Source organism: Rhinoraja longicauda, chromosome 5, assembly GCF_053455715.1.
Source record: "Rhinoraja longicauda isolate Sanriku21f chromosome 5, sRhiLon1.1, whole genome shotgun sequence".
Lineage (NCBI taxonomy): Eukaryota > Metazoa > Chordata > Chondrichthyes > Rajiformes > Arhynchobatidae > Rhinoraja > Rhinoraja longicauda.
In genome coordinates, this window is record NC_135957.1 from 31961028 (window position 1) to 31982161 (window position 21134).

Below are 21134 nucleotides of genomic sequence, written 5' to 3' on the forward strand. Positions count from 1 at the left end.
CTATCCCGCGGTCTAGGCTTAAACTCAGGGGTGACCGCGCTTTTGCGGTTGCAGCTCCTAGACTGTGGAACAGCATCCCTCTCCCGATCAGAACTGCCCCCTCCATCGACTCCTTTAAGTCCAGGCTCAAAACATATTTCTACTCCCTAGCGTTTGAGGCTCATTGAGGAGGCGCTGTGAACTGTTTGCGTGCTACTGTATGTTTTCATTCTTTTTTTCTATTGGAACCTAATCAAATGTACAGCACTTTGGTCAACGTGGGTTGTTTTTAAATGTGCTATACAAATAAAATTGACTTGACTTGACTTGACTTGACTTGCGATGTTAAGACATGGCTAAGAGCACTTGATCCAGTAAAGATTATGGTCAGGGTAACATAATAGAACAATATTGCACAAGAATAGGCCCTTTGGCCCACCATGTCTGTACCGAATGTGATACCATGACCAACTCATTTGCCTATACATAATTCATATCCCTCCATATGCCTATCCAAAAGTCTCTTGCCACTATTCTATTTTTGCTCAACTACCACCTCCCATGGCAGGACATTCCAGGCACTCGCCACCCTTTGTGTATATTTTTAAAAAAACTTGCCCTGAACATCTTTAAACTTTGTTCCTCTCACTTTAAAGCTATGCTCTCTAGTGTTTGATTTTTCCCATCTTAGAAAAAGGGTTCTGACTGCTATCTCCAATGTTCCAGAGGAAACAATCCAAGTGTAACCAACTGCCCACTGTAGTTATTACCCTCTAGTCCAGGCATCATTCTGTAAAACCTCCTTGTACCCGTTCCAAAGCCTTCACATTCTTCCTGTAATGGGGCGACCTGAACAACACGTAATGCTTTAAATGCGGCCTAACCAAAATCCTATGTAGCTGGCTCTAGAACCAGTGTAGGTATTGCCAACAGTACTGACATTTAAAACAAAAACAAATTTAGAAAATGTCAAGTGATAACTTTAATCGGAAACTGAGTTTATAACAAATAAACATAGCACAAAAAGTAAGGAAATTTGTGTTTGGTAGATTATTTCTTTGTTGTAACAATGCTTCTTGGCAATAAATCTTATACCGTTGGAAAGCCTGTTTATTTCCCTTTTAAATGGTGCCACATTTGTAAGGAACATGCATTTGTGGGATGAGCAGCAGAGCTGAGTATATGGGTTGCGCCCATGAAAAATTTGCCAAATCTCTGCCAATGCCAAACAGCTTATTCTGCCATTGACTCTTGTTCGGTGTTGTTTGGTGGATTGGATGATTGAAGTCTGAAGAAACAAGACATATTGGCAATTTAACAATTTATTCATTTAATAAACAGGAGCCACAGTAGCGTGTGGAAGAACCATACAAAGCCATAACAGCCTGGCACCTCCTCCTCATGCTGGTCACCAGCCTGGTCACACACTGTTGTGGGATGGCATCCCATTCTTGTCAGCACCTGGGGGTACCAGAAGCTCAAAACAAGAGTCAATAGCAACAGCAGAATAAGCTGTTTGGCATTGGCAGAGAAGATTTGGCAAAATTTTCATGGGCGCAACCCATATACTCAGCTCTGCTGCTCATCCCACAAATGCATGTTCCTTACAAATGTGGCACCATTTAAAAGGGAAATAAACAGGCTTTCCAACGGTATAAGATTTATTGCCAAGAAGCATTGTTACAACAAAGAAATAATCTACCAAACACAAATTTCCTTACTTTTTGTGCTATGTTTATATTCTTTTTATACCTCGTAAATGTATTGTATTTCCTAAAAGGAAATCCTAACTCATTTATTAATAAAGGTTCTGTTTAGCAGTTCTCATGTTCATCCTTTTTCTTAGATAAAGGATAAATAAATAGCTTTATGATAAACTGATAATTGTGTCTGATTTGTTTCTTTTTATAAAACATTAATTGTGCTCCATACATTATTAAGATCTCATCTTTTAAACAACTATTATTAACGAATTATGCAAACCTGTTCAAGTGATGCGGAGAGCAAGACCTTGTGGTTCCTCAGCCCAACAAGCTCGTGCAGAAGAGAGATTATACAAGAAGCAGCATGCTAAATTTTCCCAGCTTGATATCAGCCCTCACTTTTCTAAGCTTTGCAGGAGGGGGAACGCTGTCCCTATCATCTGTTCTACTGTTAGTGATATTCTTTATGAGGAGGACAAATGATTGGCAGTTACAAAGGGCACCGACAGTTTCGTTCACGTGTGTAATGATCTTGTAGATAACGTTATCTGCCACTTTCAAGTCTACAGTTAACCAATATCAAACTCTTCTTTCTCCTACCTGATACAACATCACACTTGCAGCCAACATATATTGGCATCATCCAGAACTTCAAACTTCACTGTCAGAAGTATCTGTTAGGGTATTTTGTCACATGTCAGAGTGATGATCTCCCACTTTAGGTTAACATTAAAGGGCAGAACTGAGGCAAGTGAGAGGCTGGAAGTCGATATGGAAGGTGATGAAAGTTCTGTGGACAGAATAGGCAGGAGCATGGCAGGGAGTGAGGAAGGGCTGTTGGATTAAATTGCATTTATTTTAATGTGAGAGACCTGGCGGGTAAAGCGGATGAACTTAGAAACATAGAAAATAGTTGCAGCAGGAGGCCATTCGGCCCTTTGAGCCTGCACCGCCATTCATTGTGATCATGGCTGATCATTCACAATCAGTAACCTGTGCCCAACTTCTCCCCATATCCCTTGATTCTGCTAACCCCTAGAGTTCTATCTAACTCTCTCTTAAATTCATCCAGTGATTTGGCCTCCATTGCCCTCTGTGGCAGAGAATTCCACAAATTCACAACTATGGGTGAAAAAGTTTCTTCTCACCTCAGTTTTAAATAGCCTCCCCTTTATTCTAAGACTGTGATCCTTGGTTCTGGACTCGCCCAACATTGGGAACATTTTTCCTGCATCTAGCTTGTCCAGTCCTTTTATAATTTTATATGTCTCTCTAAGATCCCCTCTCATCCTTCTAAACTCCAGTGAATACAAGCCTAGTCTTTTCAATCTTTCCTCATATGACAGTCCCACCATCCCAGGGATCAATCTCGTGAACCTATGCTGCACTGCCTCAATTACATTGTATGTGCAACTGGCTAAGAGTGGGACAGGACTGGCAACTTAATGTTCATGGGTACAGGTGCTACAGGAGAGAGATTGCTGGGCAGCTGAATTTCTGTGTTATGAACATTTCTCAGGCAGCGAACCCTGTCATATCCTGGAGATAACCTTGTTGCAGATGTGTCAGCTGAGTTATTCATTTTTAGTTGTACAAAAATGCTCCTGGCATGATTTTGGGCCCTCTCCCTTTGAACTGGGTTGGTTCCCCTGGCTTGACATTAATAGTAGAAAGCAGAGTTTACCTGTCAATGAGGGGATATGTTGTACTGGAGTACAATTCTACAACTATATTTCGCTATGAGTGTTCAGTTTAGAATTACCGGACCACTTCTGAATCTAATCTATTTAGCACATTGTTACATGGCACAGAGGAGTCATTTTTAGTGCTCCCTTCTCCCATCGGGCAGACGATACAAAAGCTCTAAGGCATGCACAAGTCGACTCGGCAACAGCTGCTTCCCCTCTGTTATCAGGCTTCTGAACGCTCCTTCCCTATGCCAGGATACTGTGGGATTCATCTCTACATTGTGGACATTTTGACTTTGTGCTACAATGCTGAAAACTAAATTATTCGCTCTATTTTCCCCTTTGCTCTACCTAATGTACTTGAGTTTGACTTGATTTGTATTTATGTACATTATGTATACATATGATCGGATTGGATAGCAAGCAAAGAACAACTTTTCACTGTACCTCAATACACATGACAATAATAAACTTAAACCTTGTAATGTGGATTGTCCTCAAGGCATCACTATTCATTTTCCCGTTCTCTTATCTTCATGCCTTCCTGCATAGAAAAATAGAGGAGAAATAGCCATTGGGGACCTTGCCCACCTCTTGCACCTCCAGGGATGACTTTTACCAATATTTCCATGGACAGCTACTTCCACAGTGTTAGATTGGTGAGGTTGAGATCAGCTGCATTTATCCTCGTATTGATTCTCAGCACTCATCACAGAACCAATCTGAATTGGCATTCAGCCGTTGATCACTTCTGTTAATCGTGATTCTACTGGACCTTTGTTGGTCATGTTGTTGAAGTCCCTTACCCAGAATAATACTCGCCTTTCTTATTCCTCCAACTGTCATTTGTCATGGAGGAATATAAATATATTTTGCGAAATAAGAACAATATGTTATAATTGGGACACAAAATTGCAGTTGCTGGAATGTGGGGCAAAAACCAAACTCCCGGGAAAGTCATCAGGTCAAGCAGAACCTCTGGAGGCAGGGGACTTCCGGTGGCGCTATGGAGGGCTAGAGGGTAACGCCAGCCAGCTCCTCGTAAAAAACGGAGAAAAACCGGGGATAAATCGACCTACCTGCTGCCTGCTGTCGCTGCAGTGATTGCACCGATTGTTATAAGTGACGCTATCAGGCGCGCGACTTATAATGTATACACAGCACAGCCCACCCGCGGATAAAACGGATAAAACGAAAAGTCGGGCTACCAGGCAGAATCCGCGAGAAGGCCTGACTGAAGCCTCGGCCTCAGGTAGGACGTTATCCCAAGAAGATGTGACGGGGAAAAAAGTGACCAAAAAAGCAGAAGGTGAGGAACTCAAAAGCTTTATTGCAAGTGAAATTGCTGGTTTGAGGGAAGAAATAAAGCAGATGAATGTTGCTGGGGAAATTAAAAAAATTAAGGAGGAAATGAAGGACTTAAAGCTTGAGACTAAGAATATAGCAGTGGATTTGAAGAATGATTTGTCGAAAGAAATCTCTGAAATAATATTTGGACTATCAAAGGAGATGAATGAGAAAATTAAAAATGGGAAAGTTGAATTTGATGAAAGGCTGAATCCTGTGGAAAAGGCATTGAATTACCAGACGGGTGTTATAAAAGACCTTGAAGACCTAGCCGAAACAAGCGCTCACACTACAGCAAAACTCGTTACAGAAAATCAACGTCTAACTGATATGATGGTCAAAATAAATGAGAAATGTATTGAATTGGAAGGTCGCCAGAGAAGACAGAATTTAAGAATTGCAGGTATCCCAGAAGGGGAAGAGAAAGATCAAGATATCCGAGAATTCACTGCAAATTTACTGCAAAAAGTTTTATCTCTGGACCAAAAGCCTCAACTAGCCCGAGCACATAGAGTGATGAGACGCCAGACAAGAGTAGGCGCACCCCCAAGACAAATGATAATAAAATTACAAAACGACTATGTTGTGGAGGAGATAATGCAAAAAGCATCAAGAAACAGAAAGCTTGATTTTAAGGGTCACAGTATCAGCATTTACCGAGATTATCCAGCAGAGGTTGCAAGGAAACGAAAAGCATTCAACGAGTCCAAAAGTATTCTGAGGGAAGTGGAGGATTTGAAATATGGTGTGAGTTATCCTGCTACCTTAAGAGTTACTTATGACAGGAAGGAATACTTTTTCTCCGACCCTGTGAAAGCATTGGACTTTGCCAAGAAGTTTAGGTCATGAGAAGATGCCTGATCCCTCATCATGAATAAATGACTTTGCAGGACTGCATGGAATTGAATTGATGACTAAAGAAGCTGAGAAAGAAGTGGATCGGAAATTCTGCCATGGATACTAATAACTGCGCTACTAATATAATTAACTAATGAATACTAAAATGATACCGCGGTATTTTTAACAATTAGAATCAATAATTATTACTAATGACTAATACTTACTTATAAAGTTACTTATAATGGAATGATTAGAGGTAAATACAGAGCTGGATCTTATATGTTATGTTTGGAAATCTGCTCTCTTTCCTTTCCTGCTAGTAATTTTCATTATCATTTTTACCTTTATTGTTCGCTCTATTTTCCCCTTTGCTCTACCTAATGTACTTGAGTTTGACTTGATTTGTATTTATGTACATTATGTATACATATGATCGGATTGGATAGCAAGCAAAGAACAACTTTTCACTGTACCTCAATACACATGACAATAATAAACTTAAACCTTGTAATGTGGATTGTCCTCAAGGCATCACTATTCATTTTCCCGTTCTCTTATCTTCATGCCTTCCTGCATAGAAAAATAGAGGAGAAATAGCCATTGGGGACCTTGCCCACCTCTTGCACCTCCAGGGATGACTTTTACCAATATTTCCATGGACAGCTACTTCCACAGTGTTAGATTGGTGAGGTTGAGATCAGCTGCATTTATCCTCGTATTGATTCTCAGCACTCATCACAGAACCAATCTGAATTGGCATTCAGCCGTTGATCACTTCTGTTTATCGTGATTCTACTGGACCTTTGTTGGTCATGTTGTTGAAGTCCCTTACCCAGAATAATACTCGCCTTTCTTATTCCTCCAACTGTCATTTGTCATGGAGGAATATAAATATATTTTGCGAAATAAGAACAATATGTTATAATTGGGACACAAAATTGCAGTTGCTGGAATGTGGGGCAAAAACCAAACTCCCGGGAAAGTCATCAGGTCAAGCAGAACCTCTGGAGGCAAAAGGATGGTTGACGTTTCAGATCAAGACAGTGCATTTGGACCATATGTCATCATTAAATTTTGTAGCCCTTCCCTCACTCCCATTCCAGTTCTCGGCTTCCTGAGGTGGCAAATGAGGACGAGTCAAGATCTGCAGATAAAGAATGTTTGGAAGGTGATGCACTCCTTTGGCTGCTTATGCTGTGCTTTGGTTTGGACCTGATGAAAGAGCTCAAGGCTCTCATTGCCAGCTTAGGTTAAGCAATCAAGGGCAGAGATTCCTGGGAAGGAGGAGGGGAAGAGAGGGACAGAGGAACTATCCAAAGTTGGAGAAGTCGATGTTCATACCACAGGGCTGCAAGCTGCCCAGGCGAAATATGAGGTGCTGTTCCTCCAATTACCAGTGAGCCTCACTATGGCACTGGAGGAGGCCCATGACAGAAAGGTCAGATTGGGAGGGGGAGTTGAAGTGCTCGGCCACCGGGAGATCAGTTTGGTCAATGCGGACTGAGCGCAGGTGTTGAGCGAAGCGATCGCCGAGCCTGCGCTTGGTTTCGCCGATGTAAATAAATTGACATATAGAGCAGCGGATGCAATAGATGGGGTTGGAGGAGGTGCAGGTGAACCTTTGTCTCACTTGGAAAGACTGTTTGAGTCGGATGGAGTTGAGGGGGGAGGTAAAGGGACAGGTGTTGCATCTCGTGCGTTTGCAGGGGAAAGTGCCTGGGGATGGGGTGGTTTGGGTAGGAAGGGACGAGTGGACCAGGGAGTTACGGAGGGAACGGTCTCTGCGGAACGCAGAGAGGGGATGGGATGGGAAGATATGGCCAGTGGTGGGGTCCCGTTGTAGGTGACGGAAATGTTGGCGGATGATTTGTTGGACCCACTGGCTGGTGGGGTGGAAGGTGAGAACGAGGGGGATGCGGTCCTTGTTGTGAGTGGGGGGAGGGGGAGCAAGAGCAGAGCTGCGGGATGTAGAAGAGACCCTAGTGAGAGCCTCATCGATAATGGAAGAGGGGAAGCCCCGTTTCCTGAAGAATGAGGACATCTCTGACGCCCTAGTGTGAAACACCTCATCCCGGGCGCAGATGCGGCGTAGACGGAGGAATTGGGAGTAGGGGATAGATTTTTTGCAGGGGACCGGGTGGGAAGAAGTGTAGTCGAGATAGCTGTGCGAGTCAGTGGGTTTATAGTAAATGTCCGTCACTAGTCTGTCTCCTGTGATAGAGATGGTGAGGTCCAGAAACGGAAGGGAGATGTCGGAGATAGTCCAGGTATATTTAAGGGCAGGATGGAAATTGGAAGTGAAGTGTATGAAGTCAGTGAGTTCTGAATGGGTACAAGAGGTAGCACCAATGCAGTCGTCGATGTAGCGGAGGTAGAGTTCGGGGATGGGGCCGGTGTACGCCCCGAACTGGGATTGTTCGACGTACCCGACAAAGAGGCAGGCGTAGCTAGGGCCCATGCGAGTGCCCATAGTTATGACTTTGGTTTGGAGGAAGTGGGAGGAGTCAAAGAAGTTGTTGAGGGTAAGAACCAGCTCTGCTAGGCGGAGGAGAGTGTTGGTAGATGGGGATTGGCTGGTTCTTCGGTCGAGGAAGAAACGGAGGGCTTCGAGACCATCCTTGTGGGGGATGGAAGTGTAGAGTGACTGGACATCCATGGTAAAGATGAGGGAGTGGGGGCCTGGGAACCGGAAGTTATCGAGGAGATGGAGAGTGTGTGAGGTGTCTTGGACGTAGGTGGGGAGGGATTTAACCAGGGGGGATAGGATGGAGTCGAGGTAGGTGGAAATAATTTGGTGGGTCATGAGCAGGCAGAGACAATGGGTCTGCCGGGACAGTTCTGTTTATGGATTTTGGGTAGGAGGTAGAATCGGGCCGTGCGGGGCTGGGGAACTATAAGTTTGGAGGCACTGGAGGGTAGATCGCCGGAGATGGTGAGGTCCGTGATGGTGCTGATGATAAAGGTCTGGTGTCTGTCGGTGGGGTCATGGTCCAGGGATAGGTAGGAAGAGGTGTCTGAGAGTTGTCGTCTGGCCTCGGTCCGGTAGAGGTCAGCACGCCAGACTACCACAGCACCTCCCTTGTCAGCGGGTTTGATGGAATACAATGTCTCTTATGGGAATCCTATGCGGTTGCATGCAAACTGCTTGGCTTATCCATCTGAGGTGATGAGTAATTAGACATCCAGTTCTGGGATATTGACCAGGGAGAGGACACTGAGATTGGTTCACTTGCCTTGTTACTGGATTTATAGAATTTTATGGAGGCAACGTTGGTGGGATTTCTTCAGTACCTTACAAAATGACTTAAAGCCTCGGGAAAGTAGTCCTATTTTTTAAACCAGACGTGAGCATTCTGGAGTGAACACTGGGGTTAATGCCAGGTGTGTGAATACTAAAAGGGTCTAGATTTGGTGTCAAAGAATGTAGTGTTTAATTCCTCTGGTAACACATTGAAGTTGGGAATGTGGAAGTATCACAGGCACATGGGCTCAGACAACACATAAATATAAATTATACATAAATTACACATTCTCTAGGACAGTTTAAAAAAAAATTTGCAAAAATCACGGCCATGATTTCAGCGAAAGCTACTTGTGATGACATGTGGTTGTATCTTCTGCGGTGAGGAAGATGTGTCGACATGTTTGTCATGCTCTATTTAATTGCCATACCTGATTTTCTAATTACCTAAAAGAAAGGAAAATGCGTCAAGGAATTAAATTCTACAATATGTTTGGGAAATGCAGCTTTATCTTTTATTTAAATGTGATTTATGTTCAAGTTGTAAGGATGAGGCGGGCAAAATAGGCAAGTGCTTTAGAAAGAGTTAAAGTACGTGCGTGTGAGGGTTTAATATTGATGGTTGTTTGAAACTGGTGGCAAATGTTGTGCCTCTATTCAAGAAGGGTTGCAGGGGAAATGCTGGGAACTATCGGCCAGTGGGCTTAACATCTGTAGTTGGAAAGTTACTAGAGAATATTCTGAGAGATTTAGGATATACAGGCATTTAGGACAAGGGCTGATTAGGGATAGTCGGCAAGGGTTTGTAAGTAGGAGGTCATGTCTCAAATCTGAGTTTTTTGAAGACATGATCAAAAAGGTCGATGAGAGCTGAGCTGTAGATGCTGCATATATTCGACAAGGTTCCGAATGGTAGGCTGCTCTGGAAGGTTAGATCACATGGGATCCGAGGAGAGATAGCTGAATAACGAGAAAATTGACTTCCTGGAAGGAAGCAGAGGGTAATAATGGAAGGTTGCTTCTCTAACGAAAGGCCTCAGGGTTCAGTGCTGGGTCCATTATCGTTTGTCATCTATATCAATGATTTGGATGAGAACATACATGACAAGATTAGCACGTTTGCTGATGATACAAAGGTAGGTGGTTTTGCAGATAGTGAAGATAGTTGTGAAAAACTGCAGCAAGATCTTGATTGATTGGCCAGGTGGGCTGAGGAATGGTTGATGGAATTTATTACAGAGAAATGTGAGATGTTGCATTTTGGTAAGTCTAACATGGGCAGGACTTACACCGTGAATGTTAGGGTTCGGGGGAGTGTTGTAGAGCAGAGGGATCTAGGAGTGCAGGTGCATGGTTCCTTGTAGATGGAGTCGCTGGTAGTTAGGGTGATCAAAAAGGCTTTTGGCACATGGCCTTCATCAGTCAGAGTATTGAGTATAGAAGTTGGGAGGTCATGTTGCAGTTGTCAAAGACGTTGGTGAGGCTGCATTTAGAGTTTTGTGTTCGGTTCTGGGCACCGGGTTATAGGAAAGACGTTGTCAAGCTGGAAAGGATACAGAAAGATTTACGAGGATATTGCAAGGACTAGAAGGTCTGAGCTATAGGGAGAGGTTGAGTAGGCTGGGTCTCTATTCCTTGGATCACAGGAGGATGAGGGGTGATCTTATAGAGGTGTATAAAATCATGAGAGGAATATATCGGATAGATGCACAGTCTCTTACCCAGAGTAGGTGAATCGAGGACCATAGCACATGGGTCTAAGGTGAAGGGGGACAGATTTAATAGGAATCCGAGGGGTAGCTTTTTCATACAAAGGGTGGTGGGTGTATGGAACAAGCTGCCAGAGGAGGTAGTTGAGGCAGGGACTATCCCAAAGTTTAAGAAACAGTTAGACAGGTAAATGGATAGGACAGGTTTGGAGGGATATGGACCAAATGCGTGCAGGTGGACTAGTGGAGCTGTAGTTGGCCGATGTGGGCAAGTTGGGCCGAAGGGCCTGTTTCCACACTGTATCACTGTATGACTCTATGAAAGGATCTTTTTCTTAGTTGACTAAGTTTTATGACCAGGAATATTTAATTTACTACCTCAATGTAGTTGAAGCAATTTGTTCTTCTTGACATCTTCCATTTTACTGGATCTTCTCTAGTTTTCAACTTTAGTTTTAACCCTGTTAACCCTGTAAATCTGACTTTCAATCTCCCATTGATTTATTTTGTTTTAAATTAAAGTAAAGCTTTGCTCAATCATAATACCCATTGCCTCTCAATCACGAGGATCTATATTTTAAGTCTTGCTCTAATTAATGGAACACAGAATCTGAATTGAAGGAGTATGTCACTGTGAAATTGTTGCATTATTAGATGGACTACCTCCTGAATTGGATGCTAAAATTGCGCAGCAGTAGAGTTGCTGCTTTACAACGAATGCAGCGCCGGAGACTCAGGTTCGATCCTGACTACGGGTGCTGCACTGTAAGGAGTTTGTACGTTCTCCCCGTGACCTGCGTGGGTTTTCTCCGAGATCTTCGGTTTCCTCCCACACTCCAAAGACGTACAGGTATGTAGGTTAATTGGCTGGGTAAATGTAAAAATTGTCCCTAGTGGGTGTAGGATAATGTTAATGTACGGGGATCTCTGGGCGGCACGGACTTGGAGGGCCGAAAGGCCTGTTTCCGGCTGTATATATATGATATGATAATTCAGTGTTCTGACTGTAATTTAAACTTCGCCCGGCACGAGAAATGGATTGACTATCAGTTTTTCTTTTCACACAGATGCAAATGGTAGTATGACATTAAATCAACTTTAAGTAATTAGCATGAAGCATGGTGAATGTTAAAGACAAAGTTGAAATCCAGTTTATTTTTCCCTCACAAAAGTAAGATGAAAGATAAAAAATACAAAATTAATAATTGTGTAAAAACACAAAAACAATTCTATATAATATAACAATATTAAAATATGGAGACACATGGAACTGCAGATACTGGAATCTTGAGTAAAACATAAAGTGCTGGAGTAACTCTGGGTCAGGCGGCATGTGATGAGGGAATGGATAGGCGATGTTCTGAGTCGAGACTCTTCTTCAGACTGAAGACCTATTCATTTATTTCAGGACGTCATAGAAAGAGATAAATAGATTTAAGTAGACTTTGAAGTTTGAGTATATTGTGGTTTGCCATACATTGTTATTAGTTGAAATTTGCTGTCTTCAGTAAGATTCTGGGTTTTTTTTCCATGGACTCCCACAGCTATCTTGACTACACTTCTCCCCACTCTGTCTCTTGTAAAAAGTCTATCCCCCTCCTCCCAATTCCTCCATTAATGCCGCATCTGCGCCCAGGATGAGGTGTTTCACACGAGGGCATCAGAGATGTCCTCACTCTTTAGGAAACGGGGCTTCCCCTCTTCCATTATAGATCAGGCTCTCACTAGGGCCTCCTCTATATCCTGCAGCTCCGCTCTTGCTCTCCCGCTCCCAGTTCGTAACAAGGATAGAGTCCCCCTTGCCCTCACCTTCCATCCCATCAGCCAGCATAGACAACAAATTATTCTCCAACATTTCCGTCACCTCCAACGGGATTCCACTACTGGCCACATTTTCCCAGCTTCTCCCCTTTCTGCTTTCTGCAGAGACCGTTCCCTCCGTAACTCCCTGGTCCACTCGTCCCTTCCCACCAAACCACCCCCTCCCCAGGTACTTTCCCCTGCAACCGCAGGAGATGCAACACTTGTCCCTTTACTTCCCCCCTCGACTCCATCCAAGGACCCAAACAGTCTTTCCAGGTGAGGCAGAGGTTCCCCTGCACCGCCTCCAACCTCATTGTATCCGCAGTTCCAGATGTTAACTTCTCTACATCGGCGAGACCAAACGCAGGCTCGGCGATCGTTTCGCTCAACACCTTCGCTCAGTCCGCCTTAACCAACCTGATCTCCGGCTCAGCACTTCAACTCCCCCTCCCACTCACAGTCTGACCTTTCTGTCATGGGCCTCCTCCATTGTCATAGTGAGGCCCACCGCACCTCATATTTCGCTTGGGCAGCTTACACCCCAGCGGTATGAACATTGATTTCTCTAACTTTAGATAGCTCCTCTGTCCCTCTTTTTCCCCTCCCCCTTCCCAGTTCTCCCACTGCCTTCCTGTCTCCAACTATATCCTTTCTTTGTCCTGCCCCCTTCCCTGACATCAGTCTGAAGAAGGTTCTCGACCCGAAACGTCACCCATTCCTTCTCTCCTGAGATGCTGCCAGACCCGTTGAGTTACTCCAACTTTTTGTGATACTGCCTATGGAAGCAGCAATTCACCAGGCATTGCAGAGAATTTCAGATGTAGCCTCACATCCATTTACTAAATAGTCTAATGTGTGATGGAATCTTAGCATTATCTTTTCACATGTTCTGCAACCAGTGAGCCAGTGTACCTTAACCATTCGATGATTCTAGGATTATTCATCAATTTGCAAAATAGATTCCCAACAATGATACAGTACCTAATGATGAGTACACAGTGAACCAGTTGCTGTTTGGACTGTGAAAATTACATATTTAGATTTGTAAGTATGTTTCACATTGTGATTAAAAGAACAGTGAATTCCAGAAGTTAGAAATAGAAATTAAAAAAGCTTACCAATTAGCTTATGTTACTGTTTCAGTCTCTGAAACAATAAGTTTATTTTGATTTTGGTTTGACTGGTTGATGTAAAATGAGCAATCTTGTGGGTTGAGCACTATCTTTTAAATTAGTAACACATTTAAAAAGCATAATATAATTAATCATAACCTTAATTCTAATTTGATGTTTCTTTACGAAGTGTGTGTTTGATGTTTTTCTCTCTCTTTTGCCAAACTGTTAACTTATTTTCAAATAAGCGGAAATTTGAAATAAAAGAGAAATGTAAGTGTATGAAGTTGCAAGAATAACAACAAGTTGTTAACTTCAAGCTAAGTTTAATGACCATGAGGATGCAAGGTTGCAGACAAAGCCGCAGCTCCCGAACAAGCTGACTCCCCCGAGTAACATGCATGTGCAAGATAACTTCTTGCAGGAATGGCGTCTGCAAAAACCCGACATGGACTGTGAATACTGTGACTGATCTACATCCCCTTTCCTTAGCTCATGCTCCATATAAAGACAAAATATCATGTGAAATAGTAAATATATTAGGCCGTATACAAAATGCAGTTACTGCTAAACTAAACTTACAAGGTAAGAAATACTACATACTAAATACTAAACACTATGGCCAAACAAGTGTACACACTGTAAATCACAAACTTAAGGTCACGGCATAGTAAACAAGTGACCAACATAGTAAAGAAGTGAATTCACGCCTCTGACTGGAAGCGTGGGTTCGTATCCCACTTCTGACACCATGTATGAAGTTGCAAGAATAACAACAAGTTGTTAACTTCAAGCTAAGTTTAATGACCACGAGGATGCAAGGTTACAGACAAAGCCGCAGCTCCCGAACAAGATGACTCCCCCGGGTAACACGCATGCGGAAGATAATTTCTTGCAGGAACGGCGTCTGCAAACACCCGACATGGACTGAATACAGTGACTGATCTATAGTAAGGAAGTCTTCCAAATGAGTTGAAGTACCTACCAAACAGATGTAATTGATTTGTCATGTTGAATTCATTCTTTGCATTTCATTATAAGTTCCATGTATATCATGTAAATCGGTGATCCTCACTAATATTCAATTGGTGGGCTTTGTTAGCAGAAAAACATCAATGTGAGAGCTACATTGACTACTAAATTAGTACATTGATGACTACTCTCCCATTATATAATTTTGCAAATCATTCCCATGTAATGGAAAAAATCTTTAGGACAAAAAGTGCCCCATTGCTAAAAACATAACTAAAAAGGTGAAGGTGTGCTCAACACGTACAATACAAATGCACGCAAGCAGAGGCACTCGTGTCCTTGATCGCTGCCTTCCTCCTCACTTCCTACCCTCTGCACCTAACCTCCCCCTGAATCTTTGCTGTCCTTAAATTATTTTGCAGATTTTCATCCTACCCTACCACAGACCTCCTCCCTTTAGCTCATGTAGTTATTGTTGTATCACGTAGTTATATTGTGAATGGAAATTTGTGTTCAATGAACTATTTTCCATTTGCAACAGGACATGTGGAAAATGAAGAACAATACACTCAGGCATTGGAGAAGTTTGGTGGTAACTGTGTCTGCCGTGATGATCCTGATCTTGGCACCGCTTTTTTGAAGTTTGCAGTCTTTACTAAAGAGTTAACTGCACTTTTCAAAAACCTGGTAAGGCTTTATACCTGTGCCTCTATGCAGTTACATTTTTGTAAAAAAAAAAAACATGTATAGTTTAAGTGATGCATATTGTTTTCCTTATTTATAATTATAAAAATGTGTATATTGTGCGGGTATTGATCACTGAAACTATAATAGTCTTTAAGACAACTACTACAAAATAGTCCTCGGTCCATATCAAGTCGACTGTGGCTTTGATTTTAAAAAACAGGAATCTCAAGTGAACTTCAAAATAACATCACCAGTGAGGCCAAATAATGATTCCTGTTTTGAAATATTTATATTCCAAGTGGCACCAAATGACTGACTAGTCCATAGAAAAATAATTGATGGTTTCAATCATTGTATTAGCTTGGTTGAGGGACTAAACCTTCCAAAGATGGAAAATCATTTTCTAGTGCCTAAAGTTGCATACTGTAATTAGTAGACAATTATAAAAATCAGACTGAATATTTTTTTTTAAATGTGAGGAAAGGTTGCTTACTTCAAATCGGGGGGAAAAAGTTCAGCAGTAGCTTTTCCTTGATCCTGCACAATTCCATGTTACTTTCTACAGTTAGGTGTCAAAGGCTATGCTTAGGTTACAGCCTCAATAATATGGTTCCATTATGCAACATTTGAAACATCGCCTAACGTTGTATCATTTGCATACACTGTTAAATAGTTTGTTTAGAGGATTCGCAAATAATTGCAATGATTACAGAATTAGCAAATAAATTGGTTATTTATCACAATGCAGATTCAGAATATGAACAATATCATCACTTTTCCTCTGGACAGCTTATTAAAAGGAGACCTAAAAGGAGTTAAAGGGGTAAGTTTATAGTACTTTATAACTATTTTTAAAGGACTAATGGATTACACTTTGAACATTTGCACGTACTATTGGGTAAAATCATTTGTTTCACTGTTGTAGCAAAAATCTGTGGGTCAGTAAATGTTAAGACAAATCGGAATAATATTTTGCTTGCTATTGCACTTTTACATTATGTACCTCTTTGAATACCCTCGGACTATCCTTGATCGGACTTTGCTGGCTTTAACTTGCACTAAACATCATTCCCTTATCATGTATTTATACACTGGATCGATTGTAATCATGTATTATCTTTCTGCTGACTGGTTAGCACACAACAAAAGCTTTTCACTGTACCTGTACAAGTGACAATAAACTAAACTGAAACTATCATCAAAAAATCTTGGCAGAATCGGTAAATGTTCACACTGGATATTGAATTGCATCATTGTCTCAATTACATACATATGTCTCTGTTGTAAACTTCCGTGTCAGTGTTGTTGATCAACATGAGCCACCCCCTTCGTTATTCTACCTTGCCTTTTGTAACATAGAAACAGGAACAATCTGTAGATTCCCACAAATGTGTTCTAGCTTACAGTGAAATTGTGTACTAACTTGCGAGAAATACTCCTGTGCTTTTTACCACAACCACTCTTTGCAGCTGGCAATTCTACATTCTCACCAAGCTAAATAAAGAACTGAAATAGGAATGCAGTTTAACCATCATTATTTTACTGTTCATAGAGTAGTGATGACAAACAGCAAGGTTGAAGTGAATTGGTTTTTTTTAAGGATTTCTTTCAAAAACAAAAAGTAATAAACTTTGACCCACTGAGACCTGCAAGAAAAAAGACACATTGTTTTCTATGTGTAGGAAGGAACTGCTGGTTTATACCGAAGTGAGACACAAAATGCTGGAGTAACACAGTAGGACAGGCAGCATCTCTGGAGAGAAGGAATGGGTGTTGTTTCGGATTGAGACTCCTTTTCAGATTGCAGTCTGAAGAAGGGTCTCGACCTGAAAAGTCACCCATTCCTTCTTTCCAGAGATGCTGCTTGTCCCACTGAGTTACTCCAGCATTTTGAGTCTATCTACATTGTTTTTTATGTTCATTAACATATTTAACATTATAACAACATGGAGGGAACACCATTTCAAGGAAGACAGTTCTATGAGAAGTGCAGAATGGCTTGCTGGGTACAGCATCGATGCGACAAGATGCCAGTATAATGAAGCAGCAGTACCGAACGTCATGTAAGCTGAACAGCAAGCACATCTCTCAATTGGTGGATGGGATCAAGGCCCTGCAGTCCTACCACATCATATCTAGTTGTGAATGGTGGTAGACACATTAACAGCTAATCAGAGAGGGAGGAAGCTCCATGAACATCCCTAAACTCAAAGACTGATAGACTCAACATTTGAGTGTTAGAAAAAATGCTGAAGAATTCATATTTATATTCATTCAAAAGTTCTAAATAGGTGATCTGTCTTGGCTTCCTCTTGAGATGCCCATCATTGCAGAAGCTAGTCCTCAGCTACTTTGTTTCACTCCATATGACATAAAGAGTCTACAGACGGCATTAGATGCAGCAAAGGTTATTCAGTTAGGTCGCATTCCACCTGTAGTATTAACCCCCTCTACTCCAGAATTAACTGCACCTCTGATGAGTAGAAACAGGGAACTGCAGATGCTGGTTTGCACAAAAAGACACAAAGTGCTAGAATAACTCAGCAGGTCAAGCAGCATCTCTGGACAACATGGATAGGTGACATTCTGGGTCGGAACTTGGTAGCTTTTTGTTAAAGCAGTGAAGTCTTGTTTCAACTTTATAAAATGTTAGTACAAACATAGCAGGAAATACTGCATGCAGTTCTGGTGCCCACACTACGTATGGGAGGGATGTGATTGCACTGGAGTGGGTGCAGAGGAGATTTACCACAATTATGCCTGAGATGGAATGTTTTATTTATTAGGAGAGACTTGGTAGACTGGGTTTGTTTTCCATGGAGCATAGAAAGCCGAGTGGGGAGGATATATAAAATTATGTGGGGTTGGATAAATGGAATAAAACTTTTGTCCCATGGCAGTCTGACCAGACGATATAGGTTTAAGATGATGCAGGGAGAGGGCAAGGTAGGAGAATAATCATTGTAAACACTGAGGCTCCCCAGAAATATAAATCAGATGGGGATGAGTTTCTATAAATATTTAGAAGGAAAGATTTTTTTTAAATTGAGTATTCTAAGGAAAGTCAGGCTGTGGAATTATTTATGGTAAATAGGGAGATGGTGAATCAAGTATTTTGTTCAATTCCTTAACAAATATTGTGCACAAGTAACTCAGGAAACGTAAAAATATGACAGGTTTCATTCTTGGGTCTTAAAAGAAGTTGCTATTGAAATGGTTGCTGCATTGATTTAAACTTTCCAGAATTTGCCAGATTTGCCGATGTTTAGATTAGATTGGATACTAGCAAGATGGAAGGGAGACTGAAAGCAGGAAACCACAGGCCAGTTAAATTAATCTCTGTAGAAGGGAAAATGTTAAAAGCTATCCTTAACAATATTATAGCAGAGCACTTAAAAAATTAAAAGTGATCAGACATAGATAGCATAATTTTGGGAAACTAAATGGAGGGTAGGATTGTTTAGATGGCGAGCATAGACATAATGGGCAAATGGCTTCCTCTTATGTTGCAAGGAGTATAATATATAAAAAAGAGAGAATTATTTATTAAAAGGAATGTGATGTGAAGGGAACTGCTGGAATTACTGTTCTGAGATGTCCAGAGACATTTTATAAGTTGACACGACAAAGGTTATTGTGGAAAACAAAAGGTGAATGGTAAGGAGACAATGTTTTGGCACTAATAAAATAATGAATGACAAACAGTGAATGGAGATCAGGCATTAATGGGCGCTTTTTTTTTGTGGTTGATAAGCTGTAACATTAGGTGCGCCAAAGGGATCAGTGGTGGGACTTCAACCTTTTTTAAGACTTGGAGTAATTGCATTTGGTAAATATGCTGATAATTCAAAAACAAATAGAAAAGTTGATCATAACGAGGATTCAAAGAGATAGGAGGTAGATTTAAACTTTAAAATGTGAATAACTTAAAAAAATATAACACCTATTTCAATGAAACTTCTTCCAATAAGACCATGAGACGACGGTAAGGTGGACCTAAAATTGTCACGCTATTGTGTACCGTTTTGGCTGTAGTTCAGGAACAAACAAACAAATGAGGTTTTGTATAAAGATTTTATTTGCTGCTGAGCTGCTAAAGGTAACCCCCCTTGAAAACTCCCCCAAACCTCCCCTGCATTAAATGAAAGTGAGTTAAGGTTGTTTTAAAGAACCCCACTCACCCACTCCATCCCCCCTCCACCAACTTTACCCCTCCACACTCACGCACTCCATCCCCCCTCCACCCCCCTTATCTCCCCTCCCTTCACCTGATCAGTACCTATCTCTTTTTAACATCATGCCAAGAGGGAGGAAGACCTCCGAAGTCATGCAGACCTCCGAACCCTTCCGAATATGGCAGAAAGCTTCCGCCTTCTTATTACATTTCAGCCATTCCAATTTCGCCTCACATTTTTCTGGAAAACACATGCCTTAACACTTGCCCCACCGCTCGCTCCGCCTCGCCCCGCCTCTTGCCTGGCCTTGCCGCTCGCCCGACGTCGCCAGTCCAGGCCGGGCCTCAACGTTCACCGGGCCTCTCCTCGCTGCTAGGCTCGCTGGGCCGGGCTTCTAAGCTGGCCGGGCCTCGACTCACCTCACCGCTCGCCGGGCCTCGCCTCGCCTCGCCGTCCGCCGGGCCTCGCTGCCCGCCGGGCCTCGCTTCACCGCTCGCTGGGCCTCGTCTCGCCACTCGCTGGGCCTCGGCTCGCTGGGCCTCGCCTCGCCGCTCTCCGGGCCTCGCCTCGCCGCTCCCCGGGCCTCGCCGCTCCCCGGGCCTCGCCGCTCGCCGGGCCTCGCCTCTCGCTGGGCCTCGCCTCGCCATCCGCCGGGCCTTGCTGCCCGCCGGGCCTCGCTTCACCGCTCGCTGGGCCTCGCCTCGCCGCTCGCTGGGCCTCGCCTCGCCGCCCGCCGGGCCTCGCTTCACCGCTCGCTGGGCCTCGCCTCGCCGCTCCCCGGGCCTCACCTCGCCGCTCCCCGGGCCTTGCCTCATCTCGCCGCCCACCGGTCCTCGCCTCGCCGCCCGCCGGGCCATTGTGATTTGCTATTGAAGACCACTGGAGCAAGTATGTCTTCAATGAAATTAGGTATGTGCAGTTTTAAATGAAGCTCTTTCTTCATAACTGAGTCATACATTTTATGATCATTGTTCTTTTATTCAATATCAAGAGAATTGGGATGTGTACGGAAAAACCAAAATAGAACAAACAAAACAAACAATTTTCTCTTTGTTGTAAAAAGTATTTCTGTTCAATAATCTTTCTATAAATACCAGAATATACTCATGATAGGTCTGACACTGTACATGTAGTCCAAGAACTACAGACTGTTGGAAATAATAATCGTTTATTACACATGAATGTAGCGCAACGCATATGCGCATTTGGCGTGCATACTTTTTTTTGCTGAAACGTTGCATATTATGAATTTGATGTAAAATTCTGAATTTTGGGCATCAAAATTATGAATTTGTAAAACCAAATGTTGGGAGGTTTGTTCATGAACCATACTGCGACCGCACCTCTCCATGTTGGAAGAATGGAAGATGCAGAAAGAGATTCCTGAAGCCGTTTATCGAAAGCACAAGGTGTGGAGGTGAGTTACATCCTCTGTACAGGAGACGATCTCCGGATATGGGAGGATTTCAGGTACATCAAGAAGGACGCCGGGATCAACCTATTACTTCTGAATGGGTGGTGCCCTGTAATGCTCAACTCTTGAAGTTGTTCAAATGTCACATCAACTTTGAGATATGCTCCTCTGTAAAGTTGGTCAAATACGTGTTCAAGTACAACTTGAAGGGGAGTGATCAAGCAGTTTTTGGAGTTAACAGGGATGACAAAATTGCACAGTACTTTACTGGCAGATACATTGGTCTGTCGGAAGCAGTGGGATTAAAATTCTTGGATTTCCAACTCATGAGAGACGCCCCGCTGTCATTCGACTCCAGGTACATCTACCACAAGAACAACAAGTCGTCATCAGAGTTGATGCTGGTCGGCTGGTGAGAAATGAGGATATCACGAGAACAACTTTAACTGAATTCATGGAATTGT

The 21134-nt window shown here is 42.6% G+C and overlaps 1 protein-coding gene across 1 annotated transcript in view; it reads left to right on the forward strand.

Moving 5' to 3' along the window:
* Positions 1-21134, forward strand: part of asap2a (ArfGAP with SH3 domain, ankyrin repeat and PH domain 2a) — a 125927-nt gene that overhangs the window by 43165 nt on the left and 61628 nt on the right. Inside the window, exons 3-4 of the mRNA XM_078399241.1 lie at positions 14936-15081; positions 15830-15904. Of these exons, the coding sequence (XP_078255367.1) occupies positions 14936-15081; positions 15830-15904 (221 nt within the window). The remainder of the gene's footprint in view (positions 1-14935; positions 15082-15829; positions 15905-21134) is intronic.